General features: G+C 67.3%; 2 protein-coding genes across 2 annotated transcripts; one reads left to right on the forward strand and one right to left on the reverse strand.

Moving 5' to 3' along the window:
* The first annotated feature begins 418 nt into the window (after positions 1-418).
* SIX5 (SIX homeobox 5) lies at positions 419-4,095 on the forward strand. Its single transcript, XM_051840105.2, has 3 exons — positions 419-1,333; positions 2,033-2,856; positions 3,022-4,095. The coding sequence occupies exons 1-3, from the start codon at positions 534-536 to the stop codon at positions 3,591-3,593; spliced, it is 2,196 nt and encodes a 731-aa protein (XP_051696065.2). The 5' UTR covers positions 419-533; the 3' UTR covers positions 3,594-4,095.
* Positions 4,096-4,226: 131 nt separating this feature from the next.
* MEIOSIN (meiosis initiator) lies at positions 4,227-16,144 on the reverse strand. Its single transcript, XM_070062083.1, has 13 exons — positions 15,378-16,144; positions 13,465-13,555; positions 11,514-11,613; positions 10,480-10,614; positions 8,775-9,020; positions 7,804-7,903; positions 7,345-7,445; positions 6,846-7,001; positions 6,593-6,663; positions 5,519-5,686; positions 5,209-5,444; positions 4,741-4,830; positions 4,227-4,649 (listed from the first exon to the last, which is right to left on the reverse strand). Exons 1-13 carry the CDS (start codon positions 15,446-15,448, stop codon positions 4,487-4,489), a joined length of 1,728 nt encoding a protein of 575 aa, XP_069918184.1. The 5' UTR covers positions 15,449-16,144; the 3' UTR covers positions 4,227-4,486.
* Positions 16,145-17,756: the final 1,612 nt, after the last annotated feature.

Here is a 17,756-nt window from a genome sequence, read left to right on the forward strand (position 1 = left end):
AGTTGCCGCAAACTTTGTGGCCCGGTCCCCCCCGCCCCTCCTCCCGGCCAGGCCCGCCCCCTGCGGAGCCGGGAATTCCGAGGGGCGGAGCGCAGGCGGCGATGGAGAGTGGGGGGGCTGCAGAGGACCCCGGAGACGGAGGCGTGCAGAGGCCCAGCCTCGGGGCGGAGGCGGCTTCGCGCCCTTGGCGCTCCCGGCCGGCCCGTTACCTTCCCCGGTGCCCCGATGGGGAGCTGAGGCCCCGAGCCCGAGGCACACGCGGGGGGAGGCAGAACGCGCGGCAGAGGCGGAGGGAAAACAAAGGGAGAAACACGGACAGACGAGGGGGCCGGGCACACAGACTCAGGGACGGGGCCCGAACGCACGGCGGGGCCCGGCGTTCCGGGCGGGGGTGAGGGGCGCGAGGCCCTCGGCGCGGGGAGCTCGGGGAGCGCGCGGGGCGCTGGAGACGGGGGACAGGCGGGGGAGGGGGCCGGGGGAAGCCCAAGGGAGGAGGAGGAGGAGGAGGGAGGAACTTCCCAAAGTTGCAAAACATGGCTACCTTGCCCGCGGAGCCGAGCGCGGGGCCGGCGGCCGGGGGGGAGGCGGCGGCGGCGGCGGCCGCAGGAGAGGAGGAGGAGGAGGCGCGCCAGCTCCTGCAGACTTTGCAGGCGGCCGAGGGTGAGGCGGCGGCGGCGGCCGGGGCCGGGGCGGGCGACGCGGCGGCGGGAGCGGAGGGCCCGGGATCCCCGGGCGTCCTCGGGTCGCCCCCCGAGGCCGCCGCCGAGCCGCCCGCGGGCCTCCGCTTCTCGCCCGAGCAGGTGGCGTGCGTGTGCGAGGCGCTGCTCCAGGCGGGCCACGCCGGCCGCTTGAGCCGCTTCCTGGGCGCGCTGCCCCCGGCCGAGCGCCTACGTGGCAGCGACCCGGTGCTGCGCGCGCGGGCCCTGGTGGCCTTCCAGCGGGGCGAGTACGCCGAGCTCTACCGGCTGCTCGAGAGCCGTCCCTTCCCCGCCGTCCACCACGCCTTCCTGCAGGACCTCTACCTGCGCGCGCGCTACCACGAGGCCGAGCGGGCCCGCGGCCGCGCGCTGGGCGCAGTGGACAAGTACCGGCTGCGCAAGAAGTTCCCGCTGCCCAAGACCATCTGGGACGGCGAGGAGACCGTGTACTGCTTCAAGGAGCGCTCCCGGGCCGCGCTCAAGGCCTGCTACCGCGGCAACCGCTACCCCACGCCGGACGAGAAGCGCCGCCTGGCCACGCTCACCGGCCTCTCGCTCACGCAGGTCAGCAACTGGTTCAAGAACCGGCGGCAGCGCGACCGGACTGGGGGCGGCGGCGGCGCGCCCTGCAAGAGGTGAGGGGCCCGGGCGGCGCAGGCCTTTCTTTCCGCGAGGACTCCCGTGTCCGCGTCGGGAGTCGGCGCGCCGAACCCCGGACTCCTGCTCTCGCCCGGGCGTCCGTCCGCGGGCCGTGCCTAGGGCCGCCGCGCGCCCTGGGCGCTCTCCCGGGCACCGCTGCCTGCGAGGCTGCGTCCGCAGCCCCCCTCCGCGTTCCGGACTACGCTGGTGGAGGCCGTCGGAGACGGGGAGCCGTCGGGGGGGCTGCCCCCCACGCCCCGCGGGGGTCCCCTCTGACCGTTACCTGCCCCCGCCCCGGGGCCCAAACAGCGTGGTCCGTCGCCTGCTTTTGTTGTGAAACGTGAACCTAACCCGGCTCCGGTTTCCCTGTAACCCAAGCCCTTCCCCTCCCACCCCGGGCGGCCGGCCTCTCGCTCCCGGCTCTGACGCCCGGGGGAGGGCCCGGGAGCTGGGCTGGCGTGGCCTCCTCTCTCCCAGGCCACCCGCCCGCTTTCCGCCTCCCGAGGACACCCAGGGTCTCCGCCTTTCAACACAACTCTGGCTTTGTGCGGTGGGGTCCGTGCGGGGCTGGGCGGCACCCCGGGGCGGCCTCCTGTCCCCCCTGAGTGGCCGGGGAGGCAGGGCCAGCCCGAGCTTCCCCCGGTGGGGGGGGCGGGGGAAATGCAGACCCCAATGACCACCCTCTCTCCCGCCAGCGAATCCGACGGGAACCCCACTACTGAGGACGAGTCCAGCCGGAGTCCCGAGGACCTGGAGAGGGGCGTGGCTTCTGCACCCGCGGAGGCCCCCGCCCAGGGCTCCATCTTCCTGGCCGGGGCCGCCCCTCCCGCCCCGTGCCCCGCCGCCTCCTCCATCCTGGTGAACGGGAGCCTTCTGGCCGCCGGCAGCTCCCCGGCCGTGCTGCTGAATGGCAGCCCCGTCATCATCAACAGCCTGGCCCTGGGCGAGGCCTCCAGCCTGGGCCCCCTGCTGCTCACGGGGGGCAGCGCCGCCGCGGCCCCTCCTCCTCCTCCTCCTCCACCGCCGCCGCCGCCACCGCAGCCCAGCCCCCAGGGGGCCGGCGAGGCCAAGACGGCTCTGATCCTGGACCCGCAGACCGGGGAGGTCCGGCTGGAGGAGGCTCAGCCCGAGGCCTCAGAGACCAAGGGGGCCCAAGCGGCTGCCTCAGGGCCAGCGGGAGAGGACATCGCGGGGCCCCTGCCCCAAGTGGTGCCGGGACCCCCGGCTGCGGCCGCTTTCCCCCTGCCCCCGGGGCCAGTGCCCGCTGTGGCCGCCCCGCAGGTGGTGCCGCTGTCCCCGCCCCCGGGGTACCCGACCTCCCCGCTTCTGAACCTGCCCCAAGTGGTGCCCAGCTCCCAGGTGGTGACCCTGCCCCAGGCCGTGGGGCCCCTGCAGCTGCTGGCCGCCGGGCCAGGCAGCCCCGTGAAGGTGGCTGCCGCAGCGGGCCCTGGCAGCGTGCACCTGCTCAACTCGGGGGTGGGCGTCACGGCCCTGCAGCTGCCTTCGGCCTCTGCTCCAGGTACCCGCCCACACACCACCTCCCTGGGGGCCCCGGTGGGAGCTGGGGGAAGCGGGGGTGCCGTCAGCGGCTTCTGGGGGTGCACCTGCCCTCAGTATGCCCCCCGCCCTGCCTGCCTTCTCCACGCCAGCACCTCGGTCACCTACGTCCGCCCTCTCCCCACAGGAAACTTCCTCCTGGCCAACCCGGTGTCCGGCAGCCCCATCGTGACGGGCGTGGCCGTGCAGCAGGGCAAGATCATCCTCACGGCCACCTTCCCCACCAGCATGCTGGTCTCCCAGGTGCTGCCGCCCGCCCCGGGCCTGGCCCTGCCCGTGAAGCCCGAGGCCGCCGTCCCCGTGCCCGACGGCGCCCTCCCGGAGACCCACGCCCTGGGCGCCCTCCCGGCCCAGCCGCCGCCCCCCACCCCTGCCGCCCCGCCCTTCGCCCCGGACTCCGCCAGCCTGGCGCCCAGCTTCCCAGCGCCCCCGCCCGAGGGGCTGCTGCTGTCGCCCGCAGCCGTGCCCATCTGGCCCACGGGACTGGAACTGAGCACCGGCGCCGAGGGGCTACTGGATGCGGAGAAGGGGCTGGGGACGCAGGCCCCCCAGACCGTGCTGCGGCTGCCGGACCCCGACCCCGACGGCCTGCTCCTGGGGGCCCCGGCGGGGAGCGAGGTGGACGAGGGACTGGAGGCCGAGGCCAAGGTCCTGACCCAGCTGCAGTCGGTGCCCGTGGAGGAGCCCTTGGAACTGTGACCCACACGGGCCCTGGCTGCTCCTGACCAGTGCCCCGGGCGCAGGGCCTCAGGAACACAGCTGCCGCCCCCAGCCCAGCTGACCTCCGCCAGCCCCGGAGGTGCCTGGGGACCTGCCCCCTGCTCTGCCCCACACGGCGGGGGCTCTTAGGGTCCCCCTCGGGGTGCCACCCCTGCACCTGGTACTAGCTGCGCGCTGGACTTCCGAGCCCGCCAGCCTCCCCTGCCCCCAACACTATCAGTAGCTCCCCTGACACCCAGCGCCCTCCGAGCGCCTGGAACCCCAGGCCCCGAGACGGACAGACCCGGCCCTTCCTGCAGGGGGAGGGGGCGCCCTCCAGGGCCCTCTCCATCACCTGCAGCCCCAGACCAAAGATCCCCTCGTCCTGGCCCTGGCCCGGGGCAGCCCTGGCCCCCGTCTAGTTTGTATCGTATCCTAAATCTTTTATTTTTCTAGGACGTGTTATGCTTGCCTTTCAGTTAAAATAAAGTTAACAGCAGAAGCCGCCGGGTGTGGCCCAGAGGGAAGCCCTGACGGCCCCGTGTGTGGGGTGGGGGCGAGGGCCCGGGGCTTGCTGGGAGGTTGGCCCCAGCCCCGGCCCCAGCCCAGGGCGCGGGACACACGGGACAGCCTGCCCTGCCCGCCCTTGCTGGTGACAAGGGCTGCACTTGTTTATTTTGTTGGAAACAATAAATAAATAGTCTATAAATAGAGTGGGGGTGGGGTGGGATCAGGTGAGAATAAACCCTGGGTGGGGGGGGCTGTAACCATTTGATCCTGGGGTGGGGGGAGGCAGAGCCCATGAATGTCACTCCCTGCATTTCATCGGGGTCTCCCAGGCCCCTCGGGTGAGGCACAGGGTGGAGGGCAAAGGCAAGGGGCAGGGGTCAGGGTCACCCGCAGTGGGGCGCCGGGGCCAGGGCTCGGGCGGCCCGGGCCTTCTCAGCCAGCAGCTGGTAGAAGGGCTTGGGGGTCTCCCAGTCCTCGTCCTCGCTGCTGGAGCTGGCCCGTTTCACGATGCGGTTGTGCTGGCGGCTGAACCGGCGCGCCTTGGTGCTGCGGGACATGGGTGGGGCGCGGGGTCCTCACTCACCTCCCCGGGGTCTCCTCTGCCCCCACCCAGGCCTGGCGGGCAGGGGCTGCTCACCAGTACGGCCTCCGCTCCTGCAGGGTCATCTCCCGCCACAGCTGGGCCAGCTCCTTGGTGGCGGCTGTGGACGCGGTCCCAGGGCAGGCTCTGGCACAGGCGGAGGGCAGGGTCAGGAGAGCTGTCCCCCCTCCCGCTGTGGCTTCGGGCACCTGGTCGACCATAGCCGCTGGAGGCCACAGCCAGGGGAGCCGGGGTGGCCGACGGAGCCCGAAGCCCCCCAACAGCACCCGGCACAGCTCCAAAGCCTGTCAGGAAGACCCCGGGAGCCGAGAGGGCACGGGGAGGCCCTATCCACGCCCACCCGCGCCGGGCGAGCCCCGTGACTGTCTCCCCTTGTCTGAAGTCAGAGTCGGCCTTGGTTGCTCGTACGAGGGGGCCAGGTTCAGCCGGGGGTGAGGGGAGAAGCGTGGCGGTGGGGGTCCAGCAGGGGCGGAGACAGGGGAGGCCCGCCCCCGGCCCACCCACCGGATGTACTGCTTGCGGTTCATCCTGCAGAACATGATAAAGCCGTTCACGCACTTCTTCTTTGCCTGGGCCGGCCCGGGGCCTTTCTTGGTCTCCTTGGGCCTGGCGGGGCTGTGGCCCTTCCTGGCCTTGCTCCGGGCGGCGGGCCCACTGCAGGGCCGCCGGGTCGGCGTCCACGTGCGGTCTCCGTCCTCGTCGCTGGAGGACGGCGAGCCCTCGGCGCTGGCCCCCGCGTCCTGCGCGGGGAGAGGGGGCCGCGGTGAGCCGGGACGGCCGACACCCCCAGCCCTGGCACCGGCTGCGCCCTCACCTCGTGCTGGCCGCCCTCGGAGTCTGTGTCGGAGAACTCGGAGCTAGAGCCGGAGCTGGAGCTGGAGGGCGTCTTGCTGTCCTCTCTCAGCGACAGGTAGCAGTGCTCCAGGGACACAGAGGGCTGGCACGGGCCGGGGGGCTCCTTGGGGGGCCCCCAGGGCTTGTCCTGGGCGGGGATGAGGGAGAGAGACAGCGCCCCGCTCACTGACTCCTGGAGCGAACTCACTCCTTGCCACAGCCCCGGGGACACCCCAGCCCCTGTCGCCGTGGGGGCAGAGCGGGGCTCCCTCAGGCTGGAGTTTTAAAGTGAGTTTGCTTTCATGTACTTGAGGTCTTGCATCCACTGGTTCACTCCCCAGATGCCCCCCACCACAGCCAGGGCTGGGCCGGGCCTAAGCCAGGAGCCATCTCTGCCTGGGTCTCCCACGCGGGTGCAGGCGCCTGAGGATGTGGGCCGTCTTCCGCTGCCTTCCCAGGTGCCTTGGCAGGGAGCTGGATCGGAAGTGGAGTGGCCACTCCGGGATACGGCGTGGCCTAACCTGCTAATGTGTCACGGGGGCTGCCCACGGCGCACCGGGCAGAAGCCTAAGGCTGTGTCCCTTGGGCAGGTCTGAACCACTCTGTGCACGGAGCTCCACAAAACAGCGTCCGCAGGGCGCCTACCAGGGGCTCTGCGAGGGGCGGCCAGCTCCCTGCTAATGCAGCCGGAAAGGCCACAGGTGGGAAAAGGCCCCTGCACCCACAGGAAGCTCCTGGCCCTGGCCTGGCCCAGCCCTGGCTGGCTCAGGGACCCGGCGGGAGGCAGGCCCAGGTTTGGCCTCTGTTCCAGCTGGGAATTCCTGGAGCCCCTTCTTAAGGGGGCCCACAGACCCTGCCTCGAGGCACGGCCGTAACAGCGCGTGGAGGTCTCTACGGAGCCTGGCAGCTGTGACGCTGATCCTACATGCCCACACCAGTGACGGGGGAGGGGCGGGGTCGTGGGCCACACCGAGGGATGCGTGCATCAAGCAGCCAGCGTGCATGCGGAGGGACGGACAGACCTCATGGCAGACGGGCGGTGGGCTCTGCCTACCTCCTGCGGTGCCCGAGCCGCGGGGGCCGGGGGCTCAGGCTCGGGCTCCAGCAGCACATCTTCGAAGAGAGCTGAGGAGGGACAGCCACGTGGTCGCCCCTCCTCCCCTCGCTGGCTGTGCCCTTGGGGCCCCCCCATACCCAGATCCAGCTCTGCCCGCCACACGGCCTGGCCTGGCGGGCGGACCCACCTCCGGGAAGCCAGCGGGCCTGAGCCCGGCAAGGGCCAAGCCCCAGGCGGCCCCGGAGCTCACCTTGGCTCAGGAACTCAGCTCCGTCGTCCAGGATCTGCTCGGGCAACAGTGCGCCCGGGGAGCTGAGCAGAGACGGGCTGAGGCCCAGGAAGGCGCCCGGGGGGCCGGGCGCGCTCCAGAGATCCACCTGCAGGGGCCCCAAGGCCAGCGGGCTCCCTGGAAGGGGAGCAGCGGGCTCAGGGGTGCGGCCCGGGTGCCCTAGAGGGCGTGGTGCCACGCACAGGGGTAGGCGGCTGCGAATTTCCCGTGCGGGGATGCTACCAGGTATCTGTCAGGGCTGGCAAAATAATAATAATAATAATGATGATGATGATGATGTCATGTGCCAGGTCCAGCCGTGGGACCAGCCGTGGCTGCCTGCAGTTCTGTGTTAAGAAAGATCCAGAGTGCCTAGGCTCCAGGGAAGGGCGTTGCCTAGCAACCGGGGGGCAGCGTGACAGCTGGCAGTGTCTGCTCTGTCCAGTTACCCCCCACCCGGAGGAGGCGGAGCTACAGTCACCTTGGGGGCTGCCCTCTGGGGTGCAGACAGGAAGCCAAGGGTCAGCGTCCAGGGCCGCCTTGTCCACCTCGTCGCCGGAATCATAGAGCACCAGGTTCTGCCTGCAGGAAGGCGGGGGCCCAGAGGCAGCGCGGGGCCCGTGGGGGTCCGTGGGGGTCCGTGGGCCGCCTGTGAAGCCGGGGTCGGAGCCACAGAGCAGGGCGGGGCAGGGAGGGGGCAGGGCCGGCCGGTGTCTGGGGCACACGGGCGCTGTGGGGTGTGACATCCACGGGGTGGGGGAGGCGGGAGAGCTGGGGGGCGTGGAGGACGTCCACCCACGAGGGGCACCGCTGGGGTCTGTGTTAGAAAAGCCACTGGCTGCGCAGGAGGCCGGGAGACCCCCAGAGGCTGCAGCCAGGCTGTGCTGGGGGGCAGGGGCCTCCCTGCCCCCACCCCTCCGTGCCCTCGGGGCTCCCTTACCTGGGCCAGAGCTGGGCATCGCTGAGAAAATGGAGCCCCTCCAGAATGTCCTGGGCCTCCAGGCTGGGGCCGCCCTGGGCAAGGCCCGCAGAATCCCCGGCTGTGGGGAGACACAGCGCACACAGCGGGCTCGCGACAGCTCCGGGACTCGCAGCCGCAAGGGTCGCAGGGTGCCGCGCTGCCGGCCCCTCCCCCTGCCCAGTCCCAGCCCAAACCTCTGCAGGAGGGTGGGGGGCTGGTTCCCTTGGGAGGCTGTGGGTGTTTTATTTTTTTTTAAAGACTTATTTGAGAGGCAGAGGTACAGTTAGAGAAGGAGAGAGAGAGATCTTCCATCTACTGGTTCACTCCCCAAATTTCAACAGCTGGGGCTGGGTCAGGCCAAAGCCAGGACTTCCATCTGCGTCTCCCACGTGGGAGCAGGGACCCAAACACTCGGGCCATCCACTACTTCCCAGGCACACTAGCAGGGAGCTGGATTGGAAGTGCAGCAGCCGGGACTCGACCCGGTGCCCATATGGGATGCGGGTGCTGCAGACAGAGGCTTAACCCACGCCGCGGTGCCGGCCCAGGACTGGGAATTCGGCTGCTGAAGTGTCTCCAGTGCCCGGCACTCGGCCTGGCACAGAGGGGGCGCTCGGGGGAGGGGCTGGACTCCCACACAGAGGAAGGACGTGGCCCACAGCCGCGGGGCCGCTCCAAGCCCAGGCTCGAGCCCCGGTTAGTCTCCCAGCAAGCTCTTTGGGCTACGTCACCGCACTTTTCCAACGGGAGCCGTGACCGGGCGTCCTGGGAGGGGCAGCCCTGCCCGAGCCCCACTCTGCCACCTGACGCCCCCACCCAAGGGTGACCCTGGTCTGGCCCTGCCCTCACGCCCACAGCGGAGTCTGAAATGCAGACAGACGGGAAGGAGGTCGGAAGCTCCGTGCCACCGTGGAAATGAGACTAAAGTCACGGGGAGGAAAGAGACCAACTTGGGAGGCCACAGCAGGCCACGTCCTGGGCCACGTCCGGCACCGTGGGCGGGGCCTGTCGTCCTCCTCCCTCGCCTCGAGGTGAGGCCGAGGCAGCCTTGGGGAGGCCGCAGGGCTCGGGGCATCTCCGAAGCGTGGGGGTCTCCCCGGTGGCTCCTCCTTGCTGCTCTGGGGGTGGGGTCACCACCCTCTCGGGCTTATCCAGGGCCAGACAGCGACGAGACTTTCGGCCTGAGGTCTGGTTCTCTGTGGACAGACAGACAGGTGTTGGAGGGCCCCGGGGGGCCGCTCACGGTCCCCAGAATGTGGCGCGGCTTGGGGCCTCTCTGCTCTGGCTGACAGCGGGTCTGAGAGTGTGGCTTGGCCTGGCCACTCCCCTCTCCAATGCCCAGGTCCTCAGTACGGGTCACGAGGCCCAGCCCGTCCACCCGTTAGCATCACCTCGTGAGCTTTGTAAAACACAGGCACCTGGGCTCCACCCTGGGCCAGCGACGCCGTGCCCTCTGCATGCTCTGAGACGCAGGCACTGGCGCAGCTGTCGACACCCACGGGTGCCTCCCGCACAACCAGGCCTGAGAATCAGAGTGGCCGTGCCCGTTTTATCGTTATTATCTTTTTTTTTTTTTTTTGACAGGCAGAGTGGACAGTGAGAGAGAGAGAAGCAGAGAGAAAGGTCTTCCTTTGCCGTTGGTTCACCCTCCAATGGCCGCTGCGGCCGGTGCACCACGCTGATCCGAAGCCAGGAGCCAGGTGCTTCTCCTGGTCTCCCATGGGGTGCAGGGCCCAAGCACCTGGGCCATCCTTCACTGCACTCCCGGGCCACAGCAGAGGGCTGGCCTGGAAGAGGGGCAACCGGGACAGAATCCGGCACCCCAACCGGGACTAGAACCCGGTGTGCCGGCGCCGCAAGGCGGAGGATTAGCTTAGTGAGCCGCGGCGCCGGCCGTTATTATCGTTTAAACACGTTCGTTTGAGAGACAGAGGGAGCTCCTGTATGCTGCTTCACTTCCAAACGCCTGTGCCGGATGGGTCTGGATCAGGCAGAAGGAAGCCAGGAGCCCCGTGCCCAGTCCAGGCCTCCCTCGGGGGAGGGAGGCAGGAATCCGACTCCTGGAGCCATTCCGGCCGCCTCTCAGGGTGCGCGTGAGCAGGAAGCCACACTCAGCAGCAGAGCTGGGACTTGAACCCAGGTCCTGAGTGGGGATGCGGGTGTCCCAAGCAGCATCTTGGCCGCTGCACCAAGTGCACCCCCACCCCTGCATTAAAGACACAGACCCTGGGCCCACAACGCGGAAGGGGTGCATGGGGGGAGGGGGCGTATGGTGGGGAGGGGGCGTATATTGAGTCAGTAGCAAGGCTGGGGCTGGGCCTAGGAGCCCTGCCTCCCACACTCGGATCGTTCTACCACCCCACGTGCCCTGACACCCTGCCCCAGGGACGGTGACCGAGCACAGGACAAGGAGCCACAGCAGGGGCAGCTCCCACTGCTGGACCGCGGAGGCGGGGCCTGCCCGGGCTCCTCTGTCATCTTCAAGACGGGCAGGTGCTGGGACTGGGCCTCAGAGCCGGGGCCCTGGGGAGCCGGGACTTGGGCCCCGGCACAGCTGGCAGCGTCGGCCCCCCGGGGTGGTAGTGTCCTTGGAGGCGGAGCTCGGCCCCCTGGCGACCCCCTGCCGCCTGCTCTGCCTGCGCCCACAACTGGTACCTGGCGCTCGGGCCGGCTTCTTCTTCTGCGGTTTCTGGCAGACGCCCCAGACACAGGGCTTCCGAGAGCACGGGGAGCTGGAGGGGGTGGCGTGTCTCCTCCGGGCCGGGCCTGGAGCTGGGTTCTGAGCCAGCCCTGCGTGGGATGGAGAAGCGGACAGGTCAGGCCCCCGCCCCCTTCCCAACCCTGGGACAGGCTGGTCCCCCGCTGGCTTAAAGGATGTGGGAGCTGAGGGCCCTGCACAGCAGGCGGGGCGGGGGTGGTGGCAATGGGACGTGTCTTGGTGGCACAGCCTCTAGGGACAGGGGCACAGGGCCAGAGTGGGCCCCACCATCTTCTGCGGGATTCCAGCTCCTCGCGTCACGCCGGTTCCCTGCACTGGACGTCTGAGAGGTCATCCCAGCAAACACTGCCTTCCGCCCCAGCTGGAAGCCAGAGCCCCTCGGGATGCAGTCCCCGGTGCCCCCCGCCCCGGACCCCGGATCTCTGCAGCCCCGCCTCCCGCCCTCTGCCCGGTGACAAGCTAGCCCCTGGCACAGCCCCGCGCTGGGTGACCGGAGGCTGGGGCACTGTGCTACGCTTCTCTGTGCGCCTTAACTCGCTCAAACCCTCAGGACAGACACAGGGGACACGGGTATTCGTCCCGTTTTGCAGACGACAGGACTGACACGGAGAAGTTCAGGCCACAGAGACGCGTCTGAGTCAGGACGCGGCCCAGCGGCCCTGAGCCGCCGTGCGATGCCACAGGTCCCTGTGGCCACACCCAGACATTCCACACGCGTCTCCTCGGGCCTGCACGTGCTTGCTGGTGCTCCTCCCCTGCCTGGCAGGGTCCTTGCTCCTGCGTCTGCCCCGGGGGCCCCGGCCCCGCTGCTCTGAGTTCCCACGGCGTCTCGCACGTCCCTCTGGCTGCGTCCCTACCACCAGGCTGTGCGACCCAGGAGACCGGAGTTCCTTAAGGCATGGAGGGCTCCAGCCACTTGGCACCCGGCGGGCGCCCGCAGCACCGGCTCAGCCGCCTCCGCCCAGCGCACCTTCCCCGTCGCCGGTGTGGACGTCCAGCAGGGCCCTGGTGGCCTCGATGTTTCTGTGCAGGTGCTGGATGTACTGTAGGACGTGATGCAAAATCTCCTTCTGTCCCCAAAAGAAAGACAGGGCTCAGCCTGCGCCGCGGCTCACTAGGCTAATCCTCCGCCTGCGGCGCCGGCACACCGGGTTCTAGTCCCGGTCGGGGCGCCGGATTCTGTCCCGGTTGCCCCTCTTCCAGGCCAGCTCTCTGCTGTGGCCCGGGAGTGCGGTGGAGGATGGCCCAGGTGCTTGGGCCCTGCACCCCATGGGAGACCAGGAGAAGCACCTGGCTCCTGGCTCCTGCCATCGGATCAGCGCGGTATTTATGTATTTGACAGGTAGAGTTGCAGACAGTGCGAGAGAGACAGAGAGAAAGGTCTTCTATCCAATGGTTCACCCCCCAAATGGCCACTACGGCTGGCGCACCACGCTGATCCGAAGCCAGGAGCCAGGTGCTTCCTCCTGGTCTCCCATGGGGTGCAGGGCCCAAGCACTTGGGTCATCCTCCACTGCACTCCCGGGCCACAGCAGAGAGCTGGCCTGGAAGAGGGGCAACCGGGACTAGAACCCGGTGCCCATATGGGATGCCGGCACCATAGGCGGAGGATTAACCAAGTGCACCACAGTGCCGGCCCCTCCTTATTTTTATTTATTTGAAAGGCAGAGAGCTACAGAGAGAAGGAGAGAGAGAGAGAGAGAGAGAGAGAGAGAGAGGTCTTCCATCTACTGGTTCACTCCCCCGATGGCCGCAAAGGCCTGGGGTTGGGACAAACCAAAGCCAGGAGCTTCATCCGGGTCTCCCGTGTGGCTGGCAGGGTCCCAACCACTTGGGCCATCCCCTGCTGCTTTCCCAGCACATTAGCAGGGAGCTGGATGGGAAGTGGAGCAGCCGGGATTCGAACCAGCGCCTCTATGGGATGCCGGTGTTGCGGGTGGAGGCTTTGCCCGTAACCCATAACGCAGGCCCCTTTCTTTGCTTTTTCAAAAAGACATTTATTTGTTTGAAAGGGACGCTCGCATCACAAATTGGAGCTCCTGGTCCAAGCTCCAGTCCCTCTGCTTCGAGCTGGCTTCCTGCTGGTGAGCAGGTGGTGGCTCACGTCCTGAGGTCTCTGGCACCCACGTGGGAGACCCCGGTGGCACACCAGGCTCCTGGACTCGGCCCCGCCCAGCCCTGGCTGTTGCGGGCATCTGGGGGTGAACCAGTGAGGAGCTCCCTGTCTGCCTTTCAAATAAACTGAAAATACATGAATTAAATATAAAAAGCAGGAAGTTCCCGCCAGGGCCCCCTTATCTGTTCCCACTTGGTGGAGACAGAGACGACACACACAGGCCCCAAAACAAGGGGCTGTAAGAGAGAGCGCAGCGACGCTCACCTGGGCCCCTCGCCGCTCAGCTGCGTCACCGTGGCCTCACAGCTGAGAAGCCCGCGGCTTGCAGAGACCGCGTGGCCTGGGGAGGCTGCCCAGGACTCTGCCGCTGCAGGGTCCCGGGGCTCCAGCCCGCAGCTGCTCCCCCCTCGCCCTATGCTACTTCCCTCGGCCCCCAGAGTTCCCACTTGGAGCAGAACAGGCCCCCTCTCTTTCTGTCTAAAGATTTATATTTATTTGAAAGGGAGCGCTACAAAGAGGGAGAGACAGAGACACAGCCAGGGCTGGGCCAGGAGCCTCCCCTGCGATCTCCCACGTGGGTGCAGGGGCCGTCTCCCGCTGCTTTCCCAGGCCACACCAGCAGGGAGCGGGATCGGAAGTGGAGCAGCCGGGACACTGGCACTGCAGGCGGCTGCTCTGCAGGGTACAGCGCCGGCCCTGGCAGCCCCCCCCACCCTTCAATGCTGCCACGAGACGTCTGTCTGGACTTCCCGGGAGAGTCGCCGCCTGCTGCTGCCCCGGGCCCAGCCTCCTGCAGGCGCCATACCTTGGTCAGCTTCTTTGCGCCATTTTGCACGGGCACAGGTAGCAGCAGGGCCAGCTCTTGGAGTTTGCTGGTGTGGTTTTTTGTCTTGTTCCTGTGTGGTGACAAGAGCTGGTCGGGGCTGGGGCGTCTGCAGTTGAGTTTGGTGTGTGACCCCCAAACCCAGCACAGAGTCCAGGGCACCGTCTGGGCTCACCTTTAACCTTTAACCTCTTGACCACGCAGGCACCAGATCTTGCCCCCCCACCCCGATATCCTCACGGGGCTCCCTGCGCTCCCCCGCCCCCCACGCCCTCCACCCATCCTCTCTCCAGAGTCAGGGCCACCTTGCTGAAACACCAAGCTGACCAAGCTGACCAGGTCAGGCCCTCGCTTCTTATCTCTGAGTAACATCCTATCGTCAACGGGGCGTGGCTATGGTACCCTCCGTGGCCCCGCCCCTCTGACCCCTGTGGTCTCATCTCCTCCCCCTCAGCTCTCTCCCACCAACTGACCACCCTCACTGCACAGCGTGGCCGGGCCCCTCTGCATGGCCCCCCGCCCGCCCCAGCTCTGTGCCAACAGGTGTCTCTGATTCCTGAACCCCGGCTGTTGGCTGGGGGGGGGGCACCTCTGTGTTTCCCAGCACCCGGAACAGGGGCTGGCACATTGCAGGGAACCGGGAAAGCAGTTGATACCCGACCAGCGGCAGGACTTCCAGGCCTAATTCCTGCCTCCTTTATTTTTTTTAATCCTTTTTTTTTTTGGACAGGCAGTGGACAGTGAGAGAGAGACAGAGAGAAAGGTCTTCCTTTGCCGTTGGTTCACCCCGCAATGGCCGTTGCGGCCGGCGCACCACGCTGATCTGAAGCCAGGAGCCAGGTGCTTCTCCTGGTCTCCCATGGGGTGCAGGGCCCAAGCACTTGGGCCATCCTCCACTGCACTCCCTGGCCACAGCAGAGAGCTGGCCTGGAAGAGGGGCAACCGGGACAGAATCCGGCGCCCCGACCGGGACTAGAACCCGGTGTGCCGGCGCCGCAAGGCGGAGGACTAGCCTAGTGAGCTGCGGCGCCAGCAACCTGAAGGTCTTTTTCAGGGCCTCCCACACCAGTGGCAGGAGCGCATGCGCCTGGGCCGTCTTCCGCTGCCTTCCCAGGGCGTTAGCAGGGAGCTGGATTGGACGCAGCCGGGACTGCAGCCAGCGCCCCCATATGGGTGCCGGCCTTGCAAGAGGCAGCGTAGGGCCCCGCACCAGACGCCAGCCGGGCAGGGAGTTCTCTTTCTCGCCGTGTTCTAGCCTGACTTAGCCAGGAGTGCAGAAGCCGTGTCTACAACTCCTGATACTTTTAAAGGCTCCTAACATCGCTCAAACTTCTCTGAAGTTAGAAGGAAAACAGGACTACAGCCCAATCTGTGTTATATTTGTCTTTATGTCAACGCTCTCACAAACTACAACTTTTTTATTTTTCCCGTGGAGGAAGTGGACCAAGAGGGCAACACTGCCCCAGGTCTATAAAACTCCTAATGCAGGGGCCGGCGCTGTGGCGCAGCGGGTTAACGCCCTGGCCTGCAGCGCTGGCATCCCATATGGGCACTGGTTCGAGACCCGGCTGCTCCACTTCCGATCCAGCTCTCTGCTGTGGCCTGGGAAAGCAGCAGAAGATGGCCCGAGTGCTTGGGCCCCTGCACCCATGTGGGAGACCCGGAAGAAGCTCCTGGCTCCTGGCTTCAGCCTGGCCTTTGTGGCCTGTTAGGAACTGAACCATCTCTCTCTCTCTCTCTCTCTCTTTGTAACTCTGTCAAATAAATAAATACATCTTTAGGGGAAAAAAAAGTATAAAAGCTCACGCTGTGAAAACCTGTGAGGGCCTTGGTGTCAACATCATTGTTGTTGTTGTGCTGGGTGGAGCTGTAAGGCGAAGGGGAGGAGCTGTTACCTGTCGCTGGGAGCCAGGGCGCTGGCGCCGGGCCGCTCTGAGAACTGCTGATGACTGATGGACGCCATCATCTACCAAAAAGGGAGAGGCAAGGCCGTGAGTGACCTCTGGGGTTCCGGGAGTGGGCACCCCGGCCGGCGCCCCTCCTCTCCCCACGATGTGTGGAGCACCCAGATACCCCAACATCGACTCTCCCGTCCCCACAAATATGGGCCCAGAGGACTAAGTCCTAAAACTCCAAACGGATGTCTGCAAATCCCACATTGTCAACGGGGGCTCCCAAGTCCTGATCCGAACCAAAGAACAAAAAGCAGCAAGTGCTCAAAGTTTGCCTCCAGAGTGTAGACGGCACTGGGGAGAGGCCAGAGCCGGCGAGGGACCCGGCCGGGCCTGGACACCGTGGTGTGCCACCTCGCTGCTGTGCTACTCGGCACTCAGACTGTGCCCTGCTACTCCCGCGGTGAGGACCTGGCGCCCAAAAAGGAGTCCTGCGGTGCCTGCATCCCACAGGGCTGCCGGTTCAAGTCCCGGCTGCTCCACTTCCCATCCAGCTCCCTGCTGTGGCCTGGGAAAGCAGTAGAAGATGGCCCAAGGCCTCAGGCCCCTGCACCCGCGTGGGAGACCAGGAAGAAGCTCCTGGCTCCTGGCTTCGGATTGGCGCAGCTCCGGCCGTTGCGGCCTACTGGGGAGTGAACCAGCGGATGGAAGACCTCTCTCTCTCTCTCTCTCTCTGCCTCTCTATGGCTCTCTCTTCAAATAAATAAATAAATTTTTTTAAAAATAGTCCACAGACCTTAACACTGAGAACCCAGATCCTAAAGTGCCAAGTTCAGGCCCCTCCACAGCAAACCCAAGTCCTGAACACGGATTCAGATCCTAAAATAAAGACGTCTAGAACTCCAGGCCGTCACCGCAGGCCCTCAAACGAGACCCCAGACCCGAACATCGAAGCCCCCGCCCTCAACCCCGGGGACGCCAGACTCTGCTGCGGATTCCCAGAGACCCAAACTGCGACCCTGTGCCCTGCGCTGGAATCCGCCGAGGCCCCCCTCCCCCCAGGTCAGACCCCAGCCAGGCCCCTGGGCAGTGCGCCCGCGTTAGGATCTCCGCATCCCAGCTGCAAAGCCCCGGCTCACAGACTCAAGACTTCCAAAACGGGTCTCCTCCCCAGCCAAACTCCCAGACCCCAACCTCTAACTGGAGACCCGGGGCGCACCCTCAGCGCCCCCACTGCCCACAGCGCTTCCGCGGGTCGAATCTCAGCCCGGATCCCCAAGGCTAGACCCTGCCTCACCCACGGCCCTGCACCCAGGGGTCCACCCCACACCTCGAGCCCTCGAAGCCCCCAGAGGGAAGCGCCGGCCGCAAAGCGCCACTCGCGTGTTGGGGACCCCTGGCCTCCCCAGAGGCCAGATAGTGCAAGGGGGAGCCCTCCGCCCGGTCCCCCTGAGCCTCCGGCACCCGCCTCGGGGCGTCGTGCAAAATGGCGTGAGGGTGTCCCCCTTCTGGCTTCCCGCCGGCTCCACACTTTGGAGCCCAATCAGAATCCCGCGCGCCGCGCAGGTCCCGGGCGAGGCGGGCGGCGCGCGCACGGCCTCGGGCCCCCGCGCCCCCGCGCCCCCGACCCGGGGAGGCCTGAGGGGCGCTCCTGAGGGCGGCCACGCCCCCGCCGCTTCCCGCCAAGCGGGGCTCCGGCCCGCGGGGCGTGCAGGGCGCGTGCACGCGCGCCCCGGGGGCGCCCCGCGCGGCCTCGCCGGCCAATCAGCGCCCGCTCTGCCGCCCGCCTTTTTTAGCCGCCGGCTCCCTGGCCTCTCCTTGCGCAGCCCCGCGGGGCTCTCCACCTTCCAGGTCCTTGGCTACCAAGGAGGACGAGGGCTCCCAAACACCGCCTCCGAGCGGGAGAGAGACAGAGAGAGACAGACAGACAGACAGAGCCGGCGTCCCTCGCCGCCGGCGCTCCTTAACCGGTGCATAGCCAACCAGGGCGACCGCGTGCTCAGCACCGGGACTCAGGGAGGAGGGCCCTTAGGAGGGAACTGGCGTTCCCACTAGCAGTTAAATTCCTGGAGACGGAAACAAAGATTTATTTCATTTGTTTGAAAGACAGAGGTCTTCCATCTGCTGGTTCACTCCCCAAATGTCCACAATGGCCGCAGCTGAGCCCGTCCAAAGCCAGGTGCTTCCTCCTGGTCTCCCACGCAGGTGCAGGGGCCCAAGCGCTGGGGCCATCTTCTGCTGCTTTCCCAGGCCACAGCAGGGAGCTGGATGGGAAGTGGAGCAGCCGGGACTCGAACCGGCGGCCATGTGGGATACGGGCGCTGCAGGCCCGGGCTTTAACCCGAGGCGCCACAGCGTCCACCCCAGAACACTCATTCTTGT

Source organism: Oryctolagus cuniculus, chromosome 18 (assembly GCF_964237555.1).
Source record: "Oryctolagus cuniculus chromosome 18, mOryCun1.1, whole genome shotgun sequence".
NCBI classification, from domain to species: Eukaryota; Metazoa; Chordata; class Mammalia; order Lagomorpha; family Leporidae; genus Oryctolagus; species Oryctolagus cuniculus.